Source organism: Delphinus delphis, chromosome 3 (assembly GCF_949987515.2).
Source record: "Delphinus delphis chromosome 3, mDelDel1.2, whole genome shotgun sequence".
Taxonomy (NCBI): Eukaryota; Metazoa; Chordata; class Mammalia; order Artiodactyla; family Delphinidae; genus Delphinus; species Delphinus delphis.
Window position 1 is genome coordinate 18,725,673 of NC_082685.1, and position 23,878 is coordinate 18,749,550.

At 55.1% G+C, this 23,878-nt stretch overlaps 2 protein-coding genes and 1 long non-coding RNA gene across 7 annotated transcripts; 2 read left to right on the forward strand and 1 right to left on the reverse strand.

Annotated features, from left to right (window-relative positions):
* Positions 1-498: 498 nt before the first annotated feature.
* On the forward strand, positions 499-3,329 carry LTC4S (leukotriene C4 synthase). Its single transcript, XM_060008242.1, has 5 exons — positions 499-658; positions 2,433-2,532; positions 2,638-2,708; positions 2,798-2,879; positions 3,111-3,329. The coding sequence occupies exons 1-5, from the start codon at positions 601-603 to the stop codon at positions 3,238-3,240; spliced, it is 441 nt and encodes a 146-aa protein (XP_059864225.1). The 5' UTR covers positions 499-600; the 3' UTR covers positions 3,241-3,329.
* A 961-nt stretch (positions 3,330-4,290) lies between these two features.
* Positions 4,291-14,419, reverse strand: MGAT4B (alpha-1,3-mannosyl-glycoprotein 4-beta-N-acetylglucosaminyltransferase B). Of its 3 annotated transcripts, XM_060008240.1 has the most exons (15): positions 14,009-14,413; positions 8,705-8,890; positions 8,479-8,619; positions 8,265-8,398; positions 7,814-7,860; positions 7,378-7,491; positions 7,072-7,147; positions 6,829-6,943; positions 6,334-6,464; positions 6,051-6,158; positions 5,737-5,930; positions 5,238-5,316; positions 5,068-5,155; positions 4,876-4,988; positions 4,291-4,770 (listed from the first exon to the last, which is right to left on the reverse strand). In XM_060008240.1, the coding sequence occupies exons 1-15, from the start codon at positions 14,103-14,105 to the stop codon at positions 4,747-4,749; spliced, it is 1,647 nt and encodes a 548-aa protein (XP_059864223.1). In that variant the 5' UTR covers positions 14,106-14,413; the 3' UTR covers positions 4,291-4,746. The 3 variants fall into 3 exon arrangements, 2 of the variants coding, with proteins under 2 accessions (XP_059864223.1, XP_059864224.1); XM_060008241.1 differs by lacking the exon at positions 7,378-7,491 and having other exon boundaries at positions 14,009-14,414; XR_009518905.1 differs by lacking the exons at positions 4,291-4,770; positions 4,876-4,988 and having other exon boundaries at positions 6,026-6,158; positions 14,009-14,419.
* On the forward strand, positions 13,680-22,737 carry LOC132422996 (uncharacterized). 3 transcript variants are annotated; one of them, XR_009518908.1, is made up of 4 exons: positions 13,680-14,113; positions 14,708-14,990; positions 15,230-15,386; positions 22,463-22,734. It is a non-coding gene; the product is annotated as an uncharacterized lncRNA (long non-coding RNA). The 3 variants fall into 3 exon arrangements; XR_009518907.1 differs by having other exon boundaries at positions 15,234-15,386; positions 22,463-22,730; XR_009518906.1 differs by having other exon boundaries at positions 14,708-15,386; positions 22,463-22,737.
* Positions 22,738-23,878: the final 1,141 nt, after the last annotated feature.

Here is a 23,878-nt window from a genome sequence, read left to right on the forward strand (position 1 = left end):
CAGAGGCCAGCGTGACGTTGTACCAGCCTGAGGCGCGCCGTGCGTTCTCCCTGGGGAGTTGTCCCTGGATCCCGGGACCCTGGCAGTGGCGGGCTGCACAGGCTCCCCGGAAGGGGGGTGTGGATAGTGACCTGTGCTCGCACACATGCTTCTTGGTGGCGGCAGCAGCAGCCTTAGCGTCTCATGCCCGTCTCTGGAGCTCCTTTAAGCAGCGCTCTTAATTCCCTCTCCTCGCGCACCAGGAAACAAAGAGGGAAGAAAAAGTCTCTTGCCTCTTCCGCAGGTGCAGACTTTTCCCCGGACTCCCTCCCGGCTAACCATGGTGCACTAACCCCCTGCAGGCTGTGTTCACGGATTCTTAACACTTGCGCCACCAGGGAAGCTCTGGCCCTGGTTTCCACTTGCTCAGCCTGACCAGGCTCCCCAGGTCTCTCAGGCAATGGTCACGCCTCCTTCCCCAACCCCCTCCACTGAGAAGGGGCGGGGAGAGCGCGCCACTCTTCCTCTTCTGGGCCAGCCTCTGAGCAGCAGACAAGGGTGATAAGAGCCCCACAGCTAGCCCTCTCAGAGTCCAGCCTGGCCCGACAAGCCACCGCCACCATGAAGGACGAAGTGGCTCTTCTGGCCTCTGTCACCCTCCTGGGAGTCTTGCAGCAAGGTGGGCTGGCTTCTGCTCTGGCAGTGTGTGGGCTTCGGACCCCTGCAGTCTGCTTTCTGCCCTCTAGGCACTGGGGAGGTGCTGGGGTCCAGGCCCAGGTGAGGGACAGCCCAGACTCCTGGTATGAAAGCTCTTCTGGCCCCCACCAGAGGGCTGAGGGGCTTGCATTTTCCCCAAGTGGGGAGGGGGAAGCCCTGGAGGGCTGTCTGCAGGGCAAACTGTGAAACCCTGAGCAGGGACCAAGGCTGAGAGGTACCCAACCTAGGGGATGGGCAGCGAAATGGAAAATGGCCCCTGAGGAACAACTGAGGTAGGCATGTGGGCTGCCTGGCTTGGGGTTGGAGGGTGGCACCTCAGCCAGCATAAAGAACCCTGGAAGAGGGCAGGGGCTTTCAGGGAGCAGGTGGGGCATCCAGCTATGTTGGGCTCTAGGGCCTGAGCAGGGGGGCAGGGTGCCAGGATGAATGGGTGTTCTGATGGTGAGTACAGAAGTGGGACAGCCATAGGCTTGATGCAGCCCTACTCCAGCTGATCCCTGCCCTCCCCAGCGGTCCCCTCTCTGGGTGTCCCAGTGGGAGGGCCCCATCCCCTGGGCCTGCCTTCAAAGTCACCCTCTCTATGCTGGAACCATGTGGAGCTAGACAGGGTTGAAACCTGCTTTTTGGCCCCCAAAGTTGCCTGCTTGGTGCCCTTCTCAGACCAGCCCTAGAGACACATTCCTGGGATAGATATTCTGGCTTTGGAGGACACCATTGCCTCACACTGTATGGGCTAGGACAAGACACAGCCTGGGGCAGGGGCCCTGGAGTGGCTGAGCAGACAGGCTGACTTGATCTCCAGCCATAACAGTAAGCTTGGCCCTCAGCCCTTCTTCACATACACTGTGCTGGCAAGGCTACCCTTGGTATCCACAGTGCGCTAAGGTTGGGATATGTCTGCAGAGGGCCTGGCACCAAGGGCACCAGGGCCATGGGACTTGCAGGAAGATAGTTGGAGACACCCAGTACTGGGACTGTTTGTGTGGTGGGCACCTGGCCTCAGGCGAAGAGAAGGGCTCCTGTGCACTCAGACCCTCAAGGGCCAGCCCACCCTCTGTACCCACCCATGTTGGAAGGGAGAGGGGCAGAGCCCTGGTGCCTTGGGGTTGGACTAGAATAGTCCCAGCCGTAACCACCTGGGGGCAGAGGAGAGGGTGTCTGTCAGATTAAGGCAGAGCCTGAACAGAGAAACTGAGGCAGGAACCCACACCACAGTTTGGAGGCACAGCGACCCAGGCTTGGTCGGGAGGTCCCTCCTGGTGAGCTCTGTGGGTGGCGGAGCAGGGACAGTTGGCCACAGGGTGTGTGATCCTCTGTACCTGGAAGGATGCAGCCAACTCTGCCCTCAGGTGGCACTCCCATTCCAGGGACCTGGGCCAAAGTCCAGGCCTAGAGGGTAGGAGTTGGACATTTGCCTGTGTTTTGCAAGTGAAATGATTCAGGAGCAAAGTCCTGCGGGCAGGTGTCCTGTGACGTGTCATCCTTTCCCTTACACTCACTGGGCTGGATAGGGCCTCTCAGAGCCCCAGGCCGGCACCCTGCCCTCCCCACTGAGTGTCGTGGACACAGGGCAAGCTCGAAGAGCAGGGGCTGGCGGTCCCCTTGGTCGGGCTTTTAAAGGGGAGTCGTGACGAGCTGGGTGTGGAGCTGGGAAAAGAAAAGATGCGCGGCCAGACTGGAGGCGGGGCCGGGAGTCTGGGTGCCAGATCTGACTCCGGCAACACCTCCTCCCCCAGCCTACTTCTCGCTGCAGGTGATCTCGGCGCGCAGGGCCTTCCACGTGTCTCCGCCGCTCACCACCGGCCCGCCGGAGTTCCAGCGCATCTACCGAGCCCAGTGAGGCGCGGTGGGAGGGCGCGGGGCAGGGAGCTAGGCAGCCCCGGGCGGTCAGGCTCGGAGGCCCCAGGCCGGCGCCCTTATGCCGCTCCTCTCCCACCGCAGAGTGAACTGCAGCGAGTATTTCCCGCTGTTCCTCGCCACGCTCTGGGTCGCCGGCATCTTCTTTCACGAAGGTCTGAAAGCGGGCCAGGGGCGCACGCACTAGGGCCACGGGGGTCCCCGCATCAGCGGGCTCACCCCACCCCGCCCTCCCCTTTCCCAGGGGCGGCAGCACTGTGTGGCCTGGTATACTTGTTCGCGCGCCTCCGCTACTTTCAGGGCTACGCGAGATCTGCGCAGCAAAGGTGAGAACCGGGGCGGGGCTCCCGGGAGGTCCACCGGGGCGGAGAAAGGTGGCTTGGCTTGTGGGCAGGGTCTTGACGGCAGAGGCCGCAAGCGGATGCCGGGCGGGACCAGGAGACTGGTTGGAGGCGGTTCCCTTTTGGGGGCAGGTGGGCGGGCCCTGGGGGAGGCGGGCCGTAGGGTTGGGGTGGGGCCATTGCCCCCGCCCCGCCCCCGCTGAGCACTGCCCGCAGGCTGGCCCCGCTGTACGCGAGCGCGTACGCGCTCTGGCTTCTCGTGGCGTTGGCGGCGCTTGGCCTACTCGCCCACTTCCTCCCGGCCGCGCTCCTCGGACAGTTCCAAAAACTGCTGCAGAAGGCCTGAGACGGAGGACGCCGGGTGGGCGGAGGCTCCTGGAGGACGGGGGAGGGTGCTCGCCCCCATCCCAGTCTCTCATTAAAGCGTGATCTCGAGTGCACTGTCTGGGTTGGAGTGGGTTGCGCCCTGCGGGTTGTAGAGCTTGGAGGGGCCTAGCTTCAGGCCACAGCAGTCTGTCGGGCTGCGGAAGGAAAGAGGCCTCTCTCGGGCAGGGGCTCGATCGGGCCCTGGGTCCGGTCCTCTCCCGCCCTGCTCCCCCACGCTGCTAGTCACACATCCTTTCCCGCCGGGGCTCACCCCACGGCTCCTCCTCCCTGCGGTCAGCTCTTTCCTCGCCTGTCCGCCTCCTATGAGGCCTGCCTCTCCACTGACCCTCAGCCGCCCTATTCCTCATACCCTGGACTTCACAGCCGATACGAGGGACTTTTTTTGGGTCGGTACTCGGTTACCGGCATCTAGAACAATGCAGTGTTCAGGGCAACCTGTTGCGGCCCGCGGAGAACGACGATGAACTTAATCAATGTAGTTTTAAGAGGCGCTCTCCAGTAAACGTCCTAGTGTCTCGGGGGACCAGATCTGGGGAAGGCCTGCTGGCCGGGAAGAGTCCCTAAAAAGGTGACTTTTAGCTGAGCAGGCAGAGGAGCTTTCAAAGCAGGGCAAAAACAAAGGCCCTGAGATGGATGGGAGGACCTAAAATGAGTCACAGACTGGGGACAGAAGCAGGGCCTTGGAGACGGTGGAAAAGATGGGACTGAGACCCAGGAAGGAGTGGGAGGAGGAGGTGGGGGGATGCCTTTGGTGAGAGGCGGCTGCAGGCACTTGGGGAGGTATGATGGGCGCTAGGCGACGCGCTCCGAGGAGGGTTATCACGGAAGTGGGGGCGGTTTGGGGGCGTGGACCCAGATTCCGCACCAGCTCCATCAGCGAGTTACCGACCGGGCTGCTGGGACCCTCCCAGAGAATGCGAGCGAGGTCCTGCGGAACTGCGCGGAGGGCGGGGTCGCCGGGTGGTATCGCTGGGCGGCTAGGCGCCAGGCTGTGAGCTCGGAGCAGGCACACACTTCATTAACCCTTTATTACAAGGAGCGCTCTTATAGAAGTATATGTGGACTTAACGTGAAAAAAATCAAATGTATCCAAGAATAAAAAACACAGCACATAAAGTAGTATATGCATTCCAGTGTTCGCGCGGAGACAGTGGGCGCCCAGGAAAAGGCTCTTCTATAAAGGTCTGGCTCAAGGGGGCCAGGATGCGAACGGTTCCGGGCGGCGCGGACCGGCCTCAGGCACAGTGTGGGGGCCTCCTGCCTCTTCCCCGCGGCCGGCGGGCGGGGCAGCACCAGTTCCTGGGGCCTCCGGGCCAGCGGCCACCCCAGGCCAATGGAGTGGGGTGCCAGGCAGAACCCCTCAGACTGGGGTGGCCGCGCCTGGCCCTCCGGGGGCAGCGGCGACGACATCCCAGGTCTCGTGGGCTTCAGGACCAGCCAAAACGCACCCTCAGAAGCCCTTGGCTTAGTCAGCCTTTTTCAGGAAGATCTGGAAGAGCAGGGCTCAGTGTCAGCTGGGGTCTCAGAGAGCAGCCCTGGTCTAGCTATTTGGTACAGCTCCCCATTCCCTGTACCCAGCCCTGCCCTATATCACCTCACTCAGAATGACCCACACCGGCGAGTCTGTCTGGATGGAGAGGCGCAGTGCTTCCAAGGGGCCAAAGGCTGGGTCCACTTCTCCCTGTGCCACACCCTTGTAGAAAGAGCCTGGGGGAGTGCAGCAATGAGAGGTTGTCCCAAGACTCCTGCCTCTCCCCTCAGCTCCACTTGACTGCCCCTCACTCACCAATCTGGAGGTAGCCATCAGAGCTCCGAGGGTACTGGAGAGTGGCTGAACGGCCCTCCTGCAGGGCCTCCTTGTCTGACTGGAGGTTCTGGGGACAAAATCAAGGGGCTGAAGCCAGTGGCTGTGGAAGGGGCAGGCCTCAGTGCACACCCACCTGCTACTACACTCACATCAAAGGGCAGCACCTCCACAGATGTGTTGAAGAGCTTGTCCTCTGGGTGCTCAATGTTCCCACTTCGGAAGAAGAACCTGTGGCCAGACAGGCCTGTGAGCTGCTGCAGGGGTGGGGCACTGCCCAGGCACACTACCCAGCAGAGAAAGGCCAGGCCTGGGCTAGGAGTGCAGTAGGTGGGCCCTGAGGTACTGGGTGAGGCTGGGCACCACCCGGGGCAGCCGTTGGACTTGCAAGGCAACCAGGGCCTTACTTGTAAGGACAATGGTGATGGGCAATGTCACTGAGCTCCTGTGGGCACTGCTGGACTTAGTCTTTACAAAGTGACTACTGTTCTGAGCCCCACTTTTCAGATAAGAAAACTTAATAAGGTTAAGTAATTTGCAGGGGAGGGTCACAGAGGGAAATCTGCAGGTTCAGAAATTTGTGGTGAGGCCTCTACCCTGGTAGCCACCCTGCCCCTCCCCCAAGGTGGACCTGTGGGCGCTGGCACTGACCGCTCCAGTCGCAGTGGCTGGAAGAAGCGGAAGCGGATGAAGTCCCCTGCAGCGGGCGTGAAGGCCCAGAAGAAATCCTCGCGCAGGTAGGCCTTCTCCAGGGTGAAGTGCTGGTATGTCTTGAGGCTCGTGCTCACTTCCGCTGGCGGGTTCACATGCTCCTTCCGCAGTGCCTGCTTCCCAAAGTCCTTGTCCTACAGTGGAGGAGGGACAATGGTGTTAGGGTGGGCCCTGGACTTGCCCTGCTACCTCCTTGTCCAACCTCAGCCCAGGCTCTGCTGTACTCAACTAGGCTTGAGTGTGGCACTGCCCACCTTCAGTTTCTGGATCTTGCCCGCCAGTGAGGAGTGAGTGCCCACGTGCTGGAAGAGGGATGGCTTAAAGCGGATCCGCAGGTTGGCCTTCTGCCGGTCACAGTGCTTCTGTGGAGGGAGGGTGACACACGCTAGGGCTCAACTCAACTCTTCCTCTGAAGACAGAAACTCCTCCAGCCAGCAGCACAGTCTCCTCCTGTCAGGTGCATGGTCACCGACACAGTCCCTACTGGAGGCTGCTTGCTCCACCGCCCCCTCCCACCTCTGTGCAGGCTCTGCTCACCGCATCCTTCTCAGGATTGCAGACCTTCACCCACAGAATATGGTCCAGGAGCCAGTCGATGGGCTTGTCCCGGTAGAACATGAGGATGAACTCCACAATGATGCTCAAGTCCAGTGACTTGAACATCTTCCCTGGGGGTGGGATTGGAGGGAAAGGGGTGCTGAGTAGGCAGCTCTGCCCTGCCCTACCTCCTCTTAGTCCCTGTGGGGGACTCTGGGAAGGGTCCCACAGCAAAACCTCTGGCTGGCTGCAGGCAGGTGCAGGTAACAAGAGAGCAGACGGGATGGTGAGCCCAAACATCCCGATGCAGAGGGCAGGCAGGAACAGGCCAGGTGGGGCTGCAGCGGGCACTCCAGGCAAAGGCTCAGAGCACGACACTGCATGGTACTAGGGCTCAGAACAGGGCGTGGGACTGAGAGATGATGACAGAGGCAGAAGTGGGCTGGATGGAGATATTTTGGTTAGGTCAGCGGGGCAGGGAGGGGGGTGGCACACCAATGAAGCCCAGCTGGGAGAACTCCAGGATCATCCAGTCCTCCGAGGGCTGCTGGAGTGCGAAGTTCTTCATGGTGCTCAGGTAGTTGGGCTTGGCTATGATGTCATCCTCCAGCTGCACAGTGGTGGGTAGGTAGAAGGGGGCCGGGACTCAGGATAGGCACAGGGGCAGGGCAGGGCTTGCCACCCAGGCCCATCCAGGGTCCAGGGGGAAAAGGGACAGAGCAGGGTCTCAGAGCTCACCTGCACGTAGTAAATGCCTTTGGACTGCGCATACATCATGAGGAAGCAGTAATCAAGGTTCTGTTTGGTCCTCCACCTGTGGGCCAGGGGCAGGGGCCTCAAGAGCTCAGACCCCCTCCACCTCCAATGTGGCTACCACAGAGGCCACTGAGTGGGTAGGAGACCCCCACCCCCCCATGCAGGGGTCCTCCAATGGAACAATGGAGGCACTGCAGGGAAGTGCCCAGGACTCATACACCCACAGACTAGGTTCTTAGCACAGGTGGGCAGGTGCTGGGGGCACAGGGAGGTGGGTAGTGCTAGTACCTGACTCTCTCCTTGGGGTCCCCAAAGGACTCTCGGAGGCGGGAGAAGTCAGGGTAGAAGTGGGGAGAAGGGGAGATGACCTCTAGGAGCCCAGAATGGATCTCTGTAGGGAACCTGGGGGACAGGAAGGCCCAGTGAGTGTGCAGCCTCCAGGGACTGGAGCAGGGACAGAGCTGAGCTAGCTAGACCCCATCCTTTTCTTAAGGCCCACCAGGCAGACATCCCCTGACACCACACCCATCCTACTGAGGCACTGAGGCTCCAGAGGGATTGGGTCATCTCTACATGCCCACCCCCTTTCATCAAGAGGGGAAGCACCCTTTCCCACAGAGGGATGGCGCATCTTGCTGGGGGGGGGGCACAGCCGGCACCTGTCTGCCCAACACCCCGCAAAGGGTCCTCCCTCCACCAGCCTTGTCGGGCTGTCTGTACTCACAAGGCCTTGATATTCTCCGTCACCAGCGAGGTATACTGTGGGTCAGTCTGTGGGGAGACCAAGTGCCCTCCATGAGCCAGGCTGCCAGCCCAAATGGCCTGGAAGAAAGCGCTGAGGGAAGGACACAGCCTTCTCTCCCACATGGAGGGAGTGAGCCCACCATCCCGAAGGCTAAGTAAGGCTGGGCCTGGGGGTCACAGGTGCCTCAGAAAAAGCCCTTTTAGATACCTCGGTCCAAGGGGTGGGACAGACTATAACTGGCATCTCCACGAGGGGGCGCTAAAATGTCTTTCCTTTTAACTTTTTATCTTGTTAAGTTTGTGAGTGAAACTGATGATTGAACTTCTGAGAGTTTTTTCCTCCGAAATGTTGCTGTTTTCATTCTCCTTGTTATTTTGTGCCGTGTGTCCTCCTCTGAATGTCCCCTCGACCCGTGCCCCAGCCCACTTGCCTCAGCGATCAGCACCACGATGACCGAGTCCTCTTTCTCCTGTGGGCTTAGCTCTGAGATGAGCGAGTGCAGCGTGTCAGTCAGGTACGAGTGCACCTCGCGCCGCACGCTGGGGATGCCCATCACCACTGACACTGCAGGGACGCGGAGGGTTGGTACTGGGCACTGCGTGGGGGTCGTCCCACCACCCGCCACTCCCGGGCCCCGCCCCTACCTCCGGTGCGGCCCTGACCCACGCGCACGGCGGGCTGCAGGCTGCTTTCCTTGGCTAGCAGGTGTGGCAGGTGGTGGAAGACAGTGGGTAGGTGCAGCACGTGCTTGTGCGAGACGTTCCACGGCTTCAGGCGTGGATCCTCTGGGTGGGTCAGGAAGGGACAGGTCAGACAATGCGGTCTGCCATCAGCCTCGCATCCCCTGCCACTTCCCGCTCCTGTGCTCACCGGTTAGGCGGCCCCAGGTGCGATTGCTGTCTCCGTCTCGCAGCGCTTGTCTCTCCGACACGGCCCTCTTGATCTCGTCCAGCACCAGGTTGAGCTCCTTGGAGCGCTTGAGGCTCTCCTGCTCAGCTGCATGCAACCGGTCACGCAGCGCCAGAAACTCCCGCTGGTACACGTCCACCACATCGCCTGTGGGTGGTACACAGGCTGTCACCAGGGGGCAGCATACAGCTGAGGTTCTGCTCCTTGAGTGTTAGCCTACACATCTGTTCATATGCCTGCCACATGTGAGCCACATGGGGTTACATAAGGGTCACTCTGAAGTCACAGTGACACTCACACTTGGGGAAGAAAAGCCTCCACTGGGGGAATTAGCCCTCTCCAGTGCTCTCCCTTTATTTTCTGCATTGAGGAGACATCTGAAGTGGGAGGGCTACAGGACCACTTCCAGCCCCAGGTGAGACAAGCCTAAGCTGAGGCTGAAAAGGCTCAGACTGAATCCTCTCCATCCCCTCCCCTCTCCTCCCAAAGCCCCCTCTTGCTTCTCCTTGCAGCATCTCCTCCTTCCAGGAAGTAGACCACCCAAGGTCCCACCCAGGGCACAAGGACCCAGACCTTCCGCAAGGAGCCCTTGGCATTGAGGCCAACCTTGCCCTGTTCCTTCTTTCAGCCTCTGCACTTTGCTTCCCATCCCCGTTCACAGAGATCACAGGCAGCCCCATCCCCAAGGCCCCATGGGGACAGAAAACCTCCCTTGACTCTCCCCCATATCCTGCAAGTAGTACTAAGCCCAATGCACACATTTGTCACTGTCCTCATGGTTGTCATTCTACACTAGGCACCAGCTCTGGATTTGCAATCTCACACAGTCCAGCGGGGGTGGGTGGGTGGGGACTGTTGCAGTTACAGCCCCCAATGCTCAGAGGAGCAAATGAAGTTGAGAAACTAGTCAGGGGTCCCTTAGCAAGTCAGCAGCAGAAAGGGGACAAGAGCTCTAAGTGCGCTGAGGCCTGCTTCTCTGGAGATGTGTCCTAGGCCTAGACCATGCCACCCCAGGGGGGCCTGTGTCAGAACCTCCAACTGGGCACCATGTGCAGGCACTAGGGGTGCACATGGGCCAGAAGCAGCACAGAGGTAGGGCTGCTACGTGACAGTGGAGAGGGATCTCCAGGGTGCCAAGCACCTGGCTCCACTGGTCTGGCAGGGCCCAGCGAGCAAGAATGAGACAAATAACATCAACAACGTCGTTATCTGCCGCTGAGGCAGCCAGGTCCTGCCAGGCCGTGCACTCTCAAGGCCTTTTCTAATCGGCTTTTGCCCTCTTTATTTGCCATCACACACACCTCCTCTTCCTTGTCTGATGTCTATGCTTTCACACATGCTGTCTCTTCTGACTGGAATCCCCTTTTCTCTTCTGGGCCTGATGAAAACCCATGTAGCCTTCAAGGCCTAGTTGCCTTCCAGATCTCCCCTCTCACCCTCAGGTAGCTCTTATGTTCCTTGATCCCTTGAGGAGGGGTGGTCACAGCCACTAGAATGCCCTGGGATGGTGTCACCTCCCCACAATCGGGTATACCAAAGGTCATGACCAAGGCAAAGTTCGGTCATCTCAGGACAGCCCCTCTCTGCAGCTGGGGCAGAGGCTGAAGTGGTAAGTCCTGGGGAAGAGGGAGGGGTAGCCCCTACGCAGGCCGGAGAGGCTGTGGGGGGAGGGGCAGGGGAGCCAAGCAGATCCTTGATGAGGCACTCCAGAGTTAGCAGCTTGCCCGATCTCCCTTCCCACACCCTGCCCATGGGGCCAAAGGCCAGGCCACTTCAAGCTTCTGTGCTCAGGGACAGCCCTGCTGGGGGAGGGAGTCAGGAGTCAGGTTACCAGATCTTTGAGGCTCTGCTCTGGGTTCTGAGGCCAGGTTACCCTGGAAACCTGACCCCTTGAACAGGGAGCTGGCCACCCCCAGCACTCACCTGCCCAGCTGCCAGTAGGGAGGAGGGACTGGAGGTGCTGAGGCCCAGCAGGAGGGAGTTCAGAGCTGCCTACACAGGCAGGTGGCCTCCCTCCTGCCTGGGTCCCTACCCACCCACCTATTGTCCCTGATGCCCTCCCCAATGCCACCCCAGTGTTGTGGAGCTGCTGAGTCTTGCAGGGGCAGTCCTTGTGCTACTGGCTACACCCAAGGCAGCTCCCTGCAGTGGGGACCTCTGTGAAGTGGAGGGAGGGTAAGGAGACCTCATCCCCCTCTGACTGCTGTTGCTGCCCCTGTCGTCCCCCCCCGCCCCCCCGCAAACCCGTGGCCTTCTCTGATCTTTAAGTAGGCTGAGCTCTGTCCAACCTTAGCCTGCCCCAGGGGGACAGGCCAGTGGCAGCGGTGGGCCCTGCTGACCTGAATCACCCTGACCACCAAGGCCTGGGCACAGCCTGCTCCCTACCCTGGCCTCCCTTCCTAGGAGCCTTCTTCTGCCCAAGTCCTGGGGGCAGCTGTGGTCACACTACTGGAGGCTTTCCCGCCCCTTCCTCCACCAGAAGGCAGAGTAATCAGGATACCTGAAGCCCATGATACCACAGTCCTCCCTTTGGTTCCCTCTTTGTTAAAGAAACAGATTCAAGAGCCAGGCTGGGGCACAGACCTTGTGCTCTGTACTTAGGGAAGGGGAAACAGGCTCAGAGGGGCACAGGCTGGTTCCAGGCCCAGCAAAGGTCTGCTGTTAACCTGCGGTGAGGGGACTTCCCTTGCGGTCCAGTGGCTAGGACTCTGAGCTCCCAATGCAGGGGGCCCAGGTTCAATCCCTGGTCAGGGAACTAGATCCCATATGCCGCAACTAAGACTTCGCAAGCCTCAACTAAAAGATCCTGCACATGGCAAGGAAGATCACACATGTGGCAACGAAGATCCCGCGGGTGGCAACGAAGATCCCGCGGGCAGCAACTAAGACCTGGAGCAGCCAAATAAATAAATAAATATTTTTTTTAAAAAAGTCCTGTAGTAGGGCAGGGGCATGGAGAGGGTGCAGGTATTCACCTCCTCTCCAGGACTTGCACCCACCCTCCCAGTGGTCAAGACAGGCATCCATCATTGCTGAAATCCAAGAGAGGGGACAGCCCAGACATTGGGGAGGGCTGTGTGGCTGAGGCCACCCCCCTGGAGGGTTTGCTGTTTTCCCTGGAGACCTTCAGCAGGTGCTTGGCTGAGGGCTACAGTTTGAGCATTAGTGGAGCTGCTGCATAAATTTGGTCAAGGCTGGATATGAAAGTGGGCCTGAAACCCCATATCTAGGGTCCGTCTTGCTAAGGCCTATGTGTCCTTCCTGGCCCTTGGCTTCCAGGATGCCACCTGTTCCTGCTTTCCCTTCCTCTCTGGCTTCTTGCCCACCTCTTCCCTTCCTCTTCCCTCTGCCTCTCCTCTAAGCATCGGTGCCTGGGCCAGCCCTCTCCTGAGCCTCCTACTCACTGCAAGCTGGAAGCCAAGGTCCAGTCTGGCCTCAGACTTAGTCTGGTTTCCCCATGGGCTTAATGCAGTCATCTGAATGTAAGAATGAGAAAGGTTCATATAAGAGCCCAGACTCAGTCTTCTCTTCAAGCTTCCAAAGACCAGACCCTACTGGGACTCCCAAAACAGTAACAGCCCTTGATGGGGAAGGCCCAGGTGACCCTCTTGTCACATGTCACACAGGCTTCTGGACTGCCACACCCAAGGGACAAGGACCCCTGCATCTGAGCCCCACATTTCTTTGAGTAGGGGTGCTCTCCTTTTCCACAGGCCCTCCTCGATGCCCCGCTTAGGGAGCGTAGGCTCTAAATGGAGCCATGGGTATCCCCCTCACTCCTGGACACTGTGGCCAGCCAGACTCACAGAGAAGGTGTCCTGGTGGGAGGCTGGTGCTGCAGTTCCTGACACCCGGCTGAGGGCCAGTGGCTGCCATAGGAGGCACACAGGAACTGCGGCCTAGCCCAGGACAAGGTGCAAGGGGTCATCGCTCCACTCACAGCTGAACAAATGTGCCCCAGCCCATCAGATATGGCCCCACCTTGGCCTCCATGCCAGGCTGCTTACATGGCCACTCTCTCAAGGGTCCAAAATGCCCTCCCCCAGGTGACACACCCCACCTACGGAGAACTCCGCCCCAGCCATGCCCTCCATGTACCAAGTCCTAGAGGGTCTCCCCTCAGGCGCTCTGGAGCCCCTAGGGCAGCCCAGGCCTTCACCCAAACAGGGCTGGGCTGAGCTGGGCGGGCAGGAGCCAGGCGGGGACACTGGGACTTGGAGGGTCAGAAAGGCTCCAGCTTCTCCCGCAGCCTCTGTTGGGGAACAGGGAAGCAGGAGGTGGGAGGGAGGCAGAGGGTCAGTTGGCCTCAGCCTGATCCTGCTTAGGCCTCCTGCAGGAAAGCCAGACGGCAGGAAGGAAGCAGCTTTTCCCGGTGCCTCCTGTGCTAAAGGCTGGGTAGACAAGGGCCTGCGAGCGCCTCCTCAGCCTTCAACCCTCAGCCAAGGCCCCACTCAGCCGCAGCCATCCCAACCAACACAGAGCAACTCCAGCCAGTGCTGGGGCCTGCCCCCTCAGTCCTAAGTGTGCTGGCCAGATGCAGAGGGGCCATGACGGTGGACTGGCCAGCTTAACCAAACTTCAGGTGAGACCACACAAAATAAGTTAACCGGTAGCCAGGACTGGGTGGGGCGCTCATGAGGCCCTCCATGCATCCCCCGGGCCAGTAGCCACAGGAAGCATTCCGCAGCACCCACATCCCTGTGGAGGAGTCCTGGGGCCAGATGTCCTGGAGGAGGGCTGTGGAGGCCCCAGGGAGCCGCACCCACAGTGGGCTGGGGTGGAGAGGTGGTGGGAAGTGATGGTACTGCCTGGATGTCTGGCTGCCTCCTCACTCGTGTCTCAGGATCGGTGTACCCAGGTGCCTGGAGCGGTACCCTGGGGACCCTCTGGCACAGCCACCTCTGTGACCTTGTGTCCCTGTCCCTCTCTGAGAACTCTGAGGTCCCCAGCTCACCCGAGGGAGCGACCCGCCCTAACACGGGCAGAACTGTACTCACGAAGGCCGGTCCTGAGCGCGCACGGGGCACCCGACTCCCGCTCACCGGCGCGGCCCAGCCCAGGCCAGAGGAGAATTTCGTTATTCCAGCAGCAAACAAGTGGGAGCGAGGATGGGAGGGGCGTCCTCTCGCACCGCCCGGGCGGGGAAGGGGCGCCCGCGTCGGCTTCCGGCCGCTTTCCGCGGCAGCTGCCCGGACCCCGCTCCGGCCGCCGGCGCCCAGGTGTGGGAGGGGGCGCGAGGCGGGCGACGGCGGGGGAGGGGCTCACCTTTCTGGCCGCTGAGCGCCGCGTACCAGGAGAGCGAGAGGAAGGCGCACAGGCAGAAGAGCAGCAGCGTCAGGAAGGCGCCATTGCGGAGCCTCATCTCCTCAGGTGCGCGGTGGGCGCCGGCGGGGCCGAGGCCGCATGGCCCGGGGGGGGCCGGGGCCGGGGCGCGGGGACCTGGAGGCTGCAGGGGCCCCGGCCCCGGGGCGGGGAGGGGCTGGGAGCCCGGGGCCGGGCAGGGATGCGGGCGGGCCTGCCGGGTTGGGGACTGGGTCGGGCACCGCGCTGACGGCTCCTCTGGGGCGCGGGGAGTGGACCTCCTAGGCTCGGCGCTTGGGCCGGGCCAGGCTGGGCTAGGCTGGGCGGTGAGAGCCGCGGCCCGGCCTGGATCCCGGGCCGCCGCGGAGTCGGCTGCGAAGGGCGGGGCGGCCGGGATTTAAAGGGGCCGCATCATCCGCTGCTGCCACCAGCACCACGAGGGGGCGGGGTGGGGGACCAACGCCCGGGATCCCGCCCTCCTGTCTCCGGACAGCGGCCCCCACGTGGGCTCATGCGTCCCGGACTTCACGGCCCTGGGCACCGGCCTCAGGTAGGTCAAAGCTGGGGCCTTCGCGAGTTCGCGTCTTCTGTGGTGGAGGCCATGTGAGGGGGTCCCCCAGCCCCTTCTCAGTAACATTTTCGTTGTGAACTCTCGAAACCCAGATCTGGACTTCAATCACATTAACTTGAGGCCCCTCAGGTCCCTTCGCCAGGTCTGAGAAGTCTAGGCAAATAAAGGTGAGACAAGCTGGGACCTGGGACCTGGAACCCTTTGCTGCAGTTCTTGCTCCTGGACAAACATCTCCTCCAGCAACAAAATACGAAGAAACTACAAGGGACTAAAAAGTACTGTGTGCATGGGCAGTTGGGGCAAATTATGAACAGCAAGATAGAAAAAGACCAAAAACCTGACTGCCGCTTCTGAAGAGCCGGGAGCAAAAACAGGGTACCGCACATGCCCCCTGTGCACCATCAAAGGGGTGGGCAGACCACCTAAGCCACCCCTCCTGCCCAACCCCCGGACACACCCCTAACCTCACCCCATGTAAGGGACCGGCGAGCCCCACCCGGGAGCGAGCAAGGGAACCTGTTACTTGTTTTCACTGCCCCCTGCTGCAGCAGGGCCCCCAGTAAAGCCTTGCCCAAATTTCTTGTCTGGCCTCTTATCAATTTCCATTGATTAAGGAAGGCCAAGAACCCTGACCAGTAACAGATTTCTGGCACCCAACATGGGACCTCTCCCTCTTCACGGGAGAGGATCTGGTCACCTCTGGGACCACTGAAAGCAGCTTCCCCGTGGGTGACAAGAGATCGCCTGAACCTCACCTCGTCACCACATTTGGTAAGTCTGCCTTTCTGGCCCCTAGGGGCCTCAGTACCCTCATTCATGCAATGCTTTCCCCCTCCCGTTTGTCCCTTTCCCTCTGCTTATATCTCTCTACTTCTTTCTCTGTCTTATCCTTTGGAGAGAGTGGACATTGGGCAGCTACAGTATCACTCCTCTCAGCACGTGAGACCATGCTCCCTCTGGCCGTCAATGGGTGACAAGCAGAGGTGGGAGAGGCTCGCCTCACACCATGCAGACCTTGGTCCAGTGGACTCTCCCTGATGGGAGATTTATGACAGTGATAGAATTCAAACCTCATATCATGTAGTGGCTGGAAGTTCTATTGTCCCAGTATTCTCACCTTTATTTTCCTGCTGTCTCTTTTTTTTTAGTCTTTCTCTCCTCCCTTCACCTCTCCCTTGATCCTTACACCTGCACTCCCATCCCCTTTATCCTGAAAAGTTCTTGTTTGTGTCAAGTTTTTGTTGGTGGTACATGTCGAGTAAAAGGATCTTTGTCTTATGTAGTTTTGTCTGTCCAACCGCTCCTGCAAGTCTCTGCTGAAATTGTGGGCCCTGTGGAGCACTTAAGCCTTGAAATACAAACACAGCTCACATTGCCTGAGACTCCAGCCTTGGGTTACTTAGTGGGATTTTAAAAAGAATAAAAAAGAGAGGAGCTTGCATTTCTCTCCTCTGCCTTTGCAATGTAACTGTTCTGCCTGGGCTCTAGGAACTATCTGATCCATCTGTAGTCCCCCAGACTGAGGAAAAAAAAGAGACCTTTTTAAATTCAAGTGGGAAAACTATGAGATCTCTGGTTCTGTTTCTCTTTATGTAAACATTAACTTGTAAATGAGCTGTATTTAATTGGCTTAAAGGAAACTGAGCATGTATATACATTCTCAGAAATATAAAACTCGCCAGAATACATTCCTGTCTTTAGAGTCATCAACATTAAGAATAATATAATATTTTCATTGTTCCTAGGGTTATTGGAAGTCAATAAATGCATATTGTTTCTGTTATATAATCTGTCAACAGGGAAAATAACCTGATATGATTACATTTTTAAGTAAATGTTACTGAGGTAAGAGCTTTTTGGTAAACTCTATAGGAATAATTATGTTTTGGAAATATCCATCTAAAATAGTCTCTCCACATTTTGGTAACTTGAAGCAATATTAAGTTAAATGATAGGAATTCATTGAGTATCTAGGCCATTTCAAATAAGATGAAATATTGGCACATTAATTGCTAAACAGATCTAAATTTACGACTTTACAACTTTTGTCTTTTTATGAGGGGGAAACTAAAGATGTTTGGCTTTATTAAACACATGTCTTGTACCACATACCCCACTGAGCAAAGAAATAGTGCTTTGGGAAGTTGCATGTTTCTAGAGGTTATGGGATATTCCAATCAGGGAATGCTAATGTAAAGACAGTTCATGGTTGCTTGAGGAAAGTAGGATGTGCGTTTTCAGTAAAAGAAGGTATGAGGAGTGGAAATATATTTTGTTAAAAGAGGGCTTCCCTGGTGGCGCAGTGGTTGAGAGTCCGCCTGCCGATGCAGGGGACGCGGGTTCGTGCCCCGGTCCGGGAGGATCCCACATGCCACGGAGCGGCTAGGCCTGTGAGCCATGGCCACTGAACCTGCGCGTCTGGAGCCTGTGCTCCGCAACTGGAAAGGCCACAGCAGTGAGAGGCCTGCATACCGGGAAAAAAAAAAAAAAAAAAAAAAAAGAAAAGGGTGATTTTGTCCTAGAGCTGGTTGTTTCTGAATGGGAAAAGAATAAGGGACAAAATAATATGACTACAGGAAGTTGCAAAAGGTTTGTGGAAAAGGAACATTGGGAAAAGAGTTTTGTGTATGGTCAAGATTTTCTAAGGTTGGATTAAATTTGACTAGGTAAATGGATTTTATTAAGAGTAGGCTGATGCAGGGCTGGATTTATTTTCTCTCTCTCATAAGAGAACAGTTTTCCTGGAATGCTGCTTTTGATAAAAGATTGTGTGAGTTTCAGTGCCTTTAAGTGGTCTGTATTTACTTTTTAAAAAAAATACATTTATTTATTTATTTATTTTTGGCTGTGTTGGGTCTTCATTGCTGCACACAGGTTATCTCTAGTTGTGGTGAGCGGGGGGCTACTCTTTGTTGCTGTGTGCAGGCTTCTCATTGCGGTGGCTTCTTTTGTTGCGGAGCACGGTCTCTAGGTGCGTGGGCTCAGTAGTTGTGGCTCGTGGGCTCTAGATCCCAGGCTCAGTAGTTGTGGTGCACAGGCTTAGTTGCTCCGCGGCATGTGGGATCTTCCCGGACCAGGGCTCGAACCCGTGTCCCCTGCATTGGCAGGAGGATTCTCAACCACTGCGCCACCAATGGTGAAATAAGCCCCTGTATTTACTTTTGAAATCCTTTTTTCACCTTAGCTCAAGGAATAAATATTGTTTCACAATGACCTATGATCCTATCTGACCAGGTGTTTTAAAGCTTTTTGAGGGAATTCCTTGATTGTCCAGTGGTTAGGGCTCCATGCTTCCACTGCAGGGGGCACCGGTTCAATCCCTGGTTGGGGAAGTAAGATCCCACAAGCTGTGCAGCATAGCCAAAAAAAAAACTTTTTGAAATTTTTGACAGACTTCCCAAATACCAAATTCTAATTAAAGTTCTTTTGACCTCCAGCTAACTTTGGGGTACTTCAAAGGACCCTGGGAGCATCCCAAAGACAGATCCTAAGCTAACTGGGTTCATTGGTATGTTAAATTACATGGGAAACACTGTCTAGACTTACTGTTGCCTGTGTCAGATGGAATCATCAGGCTCTTCCCAATTTTATCATAGCTGCCAAGCAGATAGCGGAGAGGGTTTTCGGTTCTTCTGCTGTCTGGTCTCTCACCTTACTCTATGTCCAAAAATCCCCTATGGGAATACTCCCACCTCTAGACCCTGAGGTCCTGACCCCTGTGGCTTTTTCTACTGCGCCCAACTTCAATTCCTCCAGGAGTTCCTTTTTTGCACCTCTAGGACCCCCTTCACTTCAGGCCTTGGCAGCCCATACACTGCTACAGACAGCCTTTTGGACTGGCTGCTGCTGAGAAGCCCTCACTATAAACTTTGTAGACGCTCAATCTTGAGGAATACACCCTCGCATAAGGAAACGTATTATAAGGCATAAGCTTTATAGATAACAGATCCCCTCAAGGAGAGTCCTGACAGTGCACTGAAACAAATGTCCTGCCCCCCCCCCCCACCCCTTGTGCAAGGGACTGGGTTGACCAGAAACATCGGGTTAGGTAATGGGAGAGTAGAGGATGCTCAAAATCCCATTAGGTAAGAAGGGAATTTGGAGGACACTCTGACCCCCTTCTGACAAAAGCCTCCTGGTAAATGTCTCTGGGATGCCGGACTTCATTTCTAGGAATGCTTTCTCAGTTGCAGGTTACTTACTCATCATGGGTGGATCCTCTTCTAAGCCAGGAGCCCTGTTGGGAATATAATTCCCCAGAGGGAACAGAAGCCAGGAACCACATCATCCAATGTGTATTAGAAGGGATGAGAAAGTGTATCAAAAAGCCAGTTAACTGGGCTTCCCTTGTGGTGCAGTGGTTAAAAATTCGCCTGCCAATGCAGGGGACATGGGTTCGAGCCCTGGTCCCGGAAGATGCTACATGCCACAGAGCAGCTGGGCCCGTGCGTCACGGCTGCTGGGCCTGCGCTCTGGAGCCAGTGAGGCACAACTACTGAAGCCCAAGCACCTAGAGCCCGTGGTCCGCAACGGGAGAAACCACCGCAATAAGAGGCCAGCGCACCACAACGAGGAGGGGCCCCTGCTCGCCACAACTGGAGAGGGGCTGCGCGCATCAGTGAAGACCCAGTGCAGCCAAAAATAAATAATAAATAAATTTATTTTTAAAAAAAAAGCCAGTTAACTATGAAAAGGTTAAAGGAGTGACCCAAGAAGAAAAAGAAAATCCAGTCCTCTTTCGGGTAGGAAGGTTTTTAGAAAATTTACTAACATTGATCCCTCCACTCCTGTGTGTCAATCCCTGCTGGGACAACATTTTATCAGCCAGTCTGCCACTGATATTATGCCCACAAACCCCTATGCCCCAACTCCTAGAGCTGGCCTTTGGGGTATTTAATAATCGAGATCAAGCTGAAGAGGAAAACAGGCAGGCTAGTGCTCATACTAAACTGATGGCCGTTGCTGTCAGCCATGTCTTGCAACCTCAGGACAACCCAAGGGAGCCAAGGAAGTCTAACCATTCATCTGGAGGTAAAACTAGCAAGGGGGAATGCTTCAAATGCAAGTCAACTGGCCACTGGGCCCACAGATATCAGAAAGAGTCCCCTGGTCCACGTCCAGTCTGCAAACGAACAGGTCATAGGAAGTGGGACCTTCCCTATTCCCAAAGGGGTGGGGGACTCCCGCTCCTGAGGTGGCCATTGCTACGTGACTGAGGCAGCCCAGGGATTCTGGCGGTTCCCCCCATGTGAGATGTCCATCTCCATCAAGGAGCCCTGGGTGGTCTTTGATGTGGCAGGTAAGAAAATCCATTTTTTTAACTGATACAGGAGCCACTTACTCTGTCCTGATCTCTCACACTGGGCCTCTCTTCTCTGAAAGCTGTACAGTGATCGGTGTCGATGGAAAGCCTTATACCCATTACTTAACTGGGCCTCTCACTTGCCAATCTGAATAGTGTTTGATCTCACATGGCTTTTTAGTTGTGCCTGAGTGTCCTACCCCACTACTGGGGAGAGACTTTCTGGGCTCACTTGGAGCCATGTTATAATTAGGAGACCCCGAGTAGCCCCTTTTCTTGACTCTGGCTAAGACAAATCAGCTGGAAGAACAACGGCTTATTCCCAGCCATATTCTACACACAGTAAACCCTGCAGTTTCCTTTGAGACAAAGGAAAGGCTTTGGGAAGGCTATAAATGCCAAACCTGTAAAAATTAGCCTTAAGCCAGAAGTCGCTTATCCTAACAAGAGACATTACCCCATAAAGTTGGAAGCAAAAAAGAGTTTGCAACCCCTCAGAGATAAATTCTTAAACCATGGCCTCTTAGTGCCCTGTTAGTCTCCATGGAATGCCCCTATTCTGCCAGTTGTTAAGTTAATTGAGGAATAATGAATGGTACAAGGCCTTAGAGCAGTAAATGATGCAGTGGTCCCTATACATCCCCCATGGCCAATCCTTATATTAGTCCAGGTTCTGGGGGATGCAAAATCGTTTACTGTGCTTGACCTCAAGGATGTCTTTTTTTTCATCCCAGTTCATTCCTCATCACAGTATCTGTTGGCCTTCAAGTGGACTAACCCCCAATTGGGCCAAATGCAACAGTATACCTGGACAGTGTTGCCTCAGGGGTTTCGGGACAGCCCACACTTGTTCTCCCAGGCCCTAAGAAAAGAACTAAGGGAGCTGTTCTAAAAGGACTAAAAGGATCTATGTGGATGATATATTAATATGTAGCCCTACCATGGAGGCCTCAGATCGGAATACCGTTGAAGTCCTTAATTTCCTTGGGGCCCAGGGCTGCAGGGTCTCCCACAAAAAGGCACAAATCTCAAAGCAACAATTTAAATATCTGGGATATATTATAAACCCTGGAAGTAGACAGTTATCTCCAGATAGAAAACAAACTATATTGAGCCAAAGTGCCCCAGAGACAAAGAAACATCTTCGTATGCTCTTAGGCATGGCAGGATTTTGCAGAATTTGGATTCCAGGATTTGGGATAATGGCTAAGCCTCTATGTAAAGCCACTGAAGGCCCAGATACAGAACCATTACTTTGGACTGGGGAACAAGAAAAGTCTTAATAATACCAAACAGGGCCTCACCAGAGCTCTTGCTCTGGATCTCCATTATTTATTTATTTATTTATTTAACTTTTCATTTTATATTGGAGTATAGTTGTTTAACAGTGTTGTGTTAGTTTCAGGTGTACAGCAAAGTGATCCAGTTATACATATATCTATCCTTTTCAAATTCTTTCCCATTTAGGTTGTTACATAATATTGAGCAGAGTTCAGTGTGCTGTACAGTAAGTCCTTGTTGGTTATCCGTTTTAAATATAGCAGTGTGTACATGTCAATCCCAAACTTCCTAACTATCTCTTCCCGCCACCCTCCCCCCCCAACCATAAGTTTGTTCTCTAAGTCTGTGAGTCTGTTTCTGTTTTGTAAATAAGTTCATTTGTATCATTTTTTTAAGATTCTGCATATAAGCAATATCATATGATATACATATTTTATTTATTTTATTTTTATTTTTGGCTGCATTGGGTCTTTGTTGCTGTGCACGGGCCCTCCCTGGCTGCGGCGAGTGGGGGCTACTCTTCGTTGCAGTGCGGTGGCTTCTCTTGCTGCGGAGCACAGGCTCTAGGCGCATGGGCCTCAGCAGCCGTGGCACGCGGGCTCAGCAGCTGCGGCACGAGAGCTCTAGAGCGCAGGCTCAGCAGCTGTGCCGCACAGGCCCAGTTGCTCTGTGGCACGTGGGATCCTCCCGGGCCAGGGCTCAAACCTGTGTCCCCTGCATTGGCAGGCGGACTCCCAACCACTGTGCCACCAGGGAAGCCCTCATATGATATTTCACTTTGTCTGTCTGACTTCACCCTGTAGACAGTCTCTAGGTCCATCCATATTGCTGCAAATGACATTATTTCATTCTTTTTAATGGCTGAGTAATATTCCATTGTATATATATACCACATCTTCTTTATCCATTCCTCTGTCAATGGACAGTAGGTTGCTTCCGTGTCTTGGCTATTGTGAACAGTGCTGCAATGAACATTGGGGAGCATGTATCCTTTCGGACCATGTTTTTCTCCAGATATATGCCCAGGAGTGGGATTGCAGGATCATATGGCAGCTCTATTTTTAGTTTTTTAGGGTACCTCCATACTGTTCTCCATAGTGGCTGTACCAATTTATATTCCCACCAACAGTGTAGGAGGGTTCCCTTCTCTCCACACCCTCTCCAGCATTTATTGTTTGTGGATTTTTTGATGATGGTGATTCTGACTAGTGTGAGGTGATATCTCGATGTAGTTTTTGTTTGTTTGTTTTGTTTTTTTTTGCAGTACGCGGGCCTCTCACTGTTGTGGCCTCTCCCACTGCGGAGCACAGGCTCCGGATGCGCAGGCTCAGCGGCCATGGCTCACGGGCCTAGCTGCTCCACGGCATGTGGGATCCTCCCGGACCGGAGCACAAACCTGTGTCCCCTGCATCGGCAGGCGGACTCTCAACCACTGTGCCACCAGAGAAGCCCCTCTCAATGTAGTTTTGATTTGCATTTCTCTAATAAATAGCCATGTTGAACATCTTTTCATGTGCCTCTTGGCCATCTGTACGTCTTCTCTGGAGAAATGTCTATTTAGGTCTTCTGCCCATATTTTGATTGGGTTGTTTGTTTTGATGCTATTGAGCTACATGAGCTGTTTGTAAATTTTGGAGACTAATCCCTTGTCAGTCACATCATTTGCCAATATTTTCTCCCATTCTGTGGTTTGTCTTTTCGTTTTGTTTATGGTTTCCTTTGCTGTGCAAAAACTTTTGAGTTTAATTATGTCCCATTTGTTTACTGTTGTTTTATTTCAATTGCTCTGGGAGACGGATGGAAAAAGATACTGCTGCAATTTATGTCAGAGAGTGTTCTGCCTGTTTTCCTCTAAGAATTTTATAGTGTCTGGTCTCACATTTAGGTCTTTAATCCATTTTGAGCTTATTTTTTTGTATGGTGTTAAGAGTGTTCTAATTTTGGGACTTCCCTGGTGGCGCAGTGGTTAAGAATCTGCCTGCCAGGGGCTTCCCTGGTGGTGCAGTGGGTAAGAATCCGCCTGCCAAGGCAGGAGACATGGGTTTGAGCCCTGGTCCGGGAAGATCCCACATGCCACGGAGCAACTAAGCCTGTGCATCACAACTACTGAGCCTGCGCTCTGGAGCCCGCAAACTGCAACAACTGAGCCCACTTTCCACAACTACTGAAGCCCCTGCGCCTAGAGCCCATGCTCCCAACAAGAGAAGCCACCACAATGAGAAGCCTGCCCACCACAATGAAGAGTGGCCCACACTTGCCTCAACTAGAGAAAGTCCACGCGCAGCAATGAAGATCCAAAGCAGCCACAAATAAATAAAATAAAATTTAAAAAAAGTTTTAATTTCTTTTTTTTTCTTTCTACATGTAGCTGTCCAGTTTTCCCAGCACTACTTATTGAAGAGACTATTTTTCCACCATTGTATAGTCTTGCCTTCTTTGTCGTAGATTAATTGACCATACTTGTGTGGGTTTATTTATGGGCTTTCTATCCTGTTCCATTGATCTATATTTCTGTTTCTGTGCCAGTACCATACTGTTTTGATGTCTATAGCTTTGTAGTAGAGTCTGAAGTCAGGGAGCCTGATTCCTCCAGCTCCATTTTTCTTTCTCAGAATTGCTTTGGCTATTCGGGGTCTTTTGTGTCTCCATACAGATTTTAAGATATTTTTGTTTTAGTTCT

Bases quoted from the DNA above. Each gene is read 5' to 3' on its own strand.
- LTC4S (XM_060008242.1), top strand. From the start codon at position 601: ATGAAGGACGAAGTGGCTCTTCTGGCCTCTGTCACCCTCCTGGGAGTC. The intron at 2,533-2,637 runs GTGAGGCGCGGT...CTCCCACCGCAG, and splicing joins CAGCGCATCTACCGAGCCCA to AGTGAACTGCAGCGAGTATT. The intron at 2,709-2,797 runs GTCTGAAAGCGG...CCCCTTTCCCAG, and splicing joins CGGCATCTTCTTTCACGAAG to GGGCGGCAGCACTGTGTGGC.
- MGAT4B (XM_060008240.1), bottom strand. From the start codon at position 14,105: ATGAGGCTCCGCAATGGCGCCTTCCTGACGCTGCTGCTCTTCTGCCTG. The intron at 6,465-6,828 runs GTGTGCCACCCC...TCCCACCCCCAG, and splicing joins CTCCCAGCTGGGCTTCATTG to GGAAGATGTTCAAGTCACTG. The intron at 5,317-5,736 runs GTCAGTGCCAGC...GTCTGGCCACAG, and splicing joins CAGCCACTGCGACTGGAGCG to GTTCTTCTTCCGAAGTGGGA.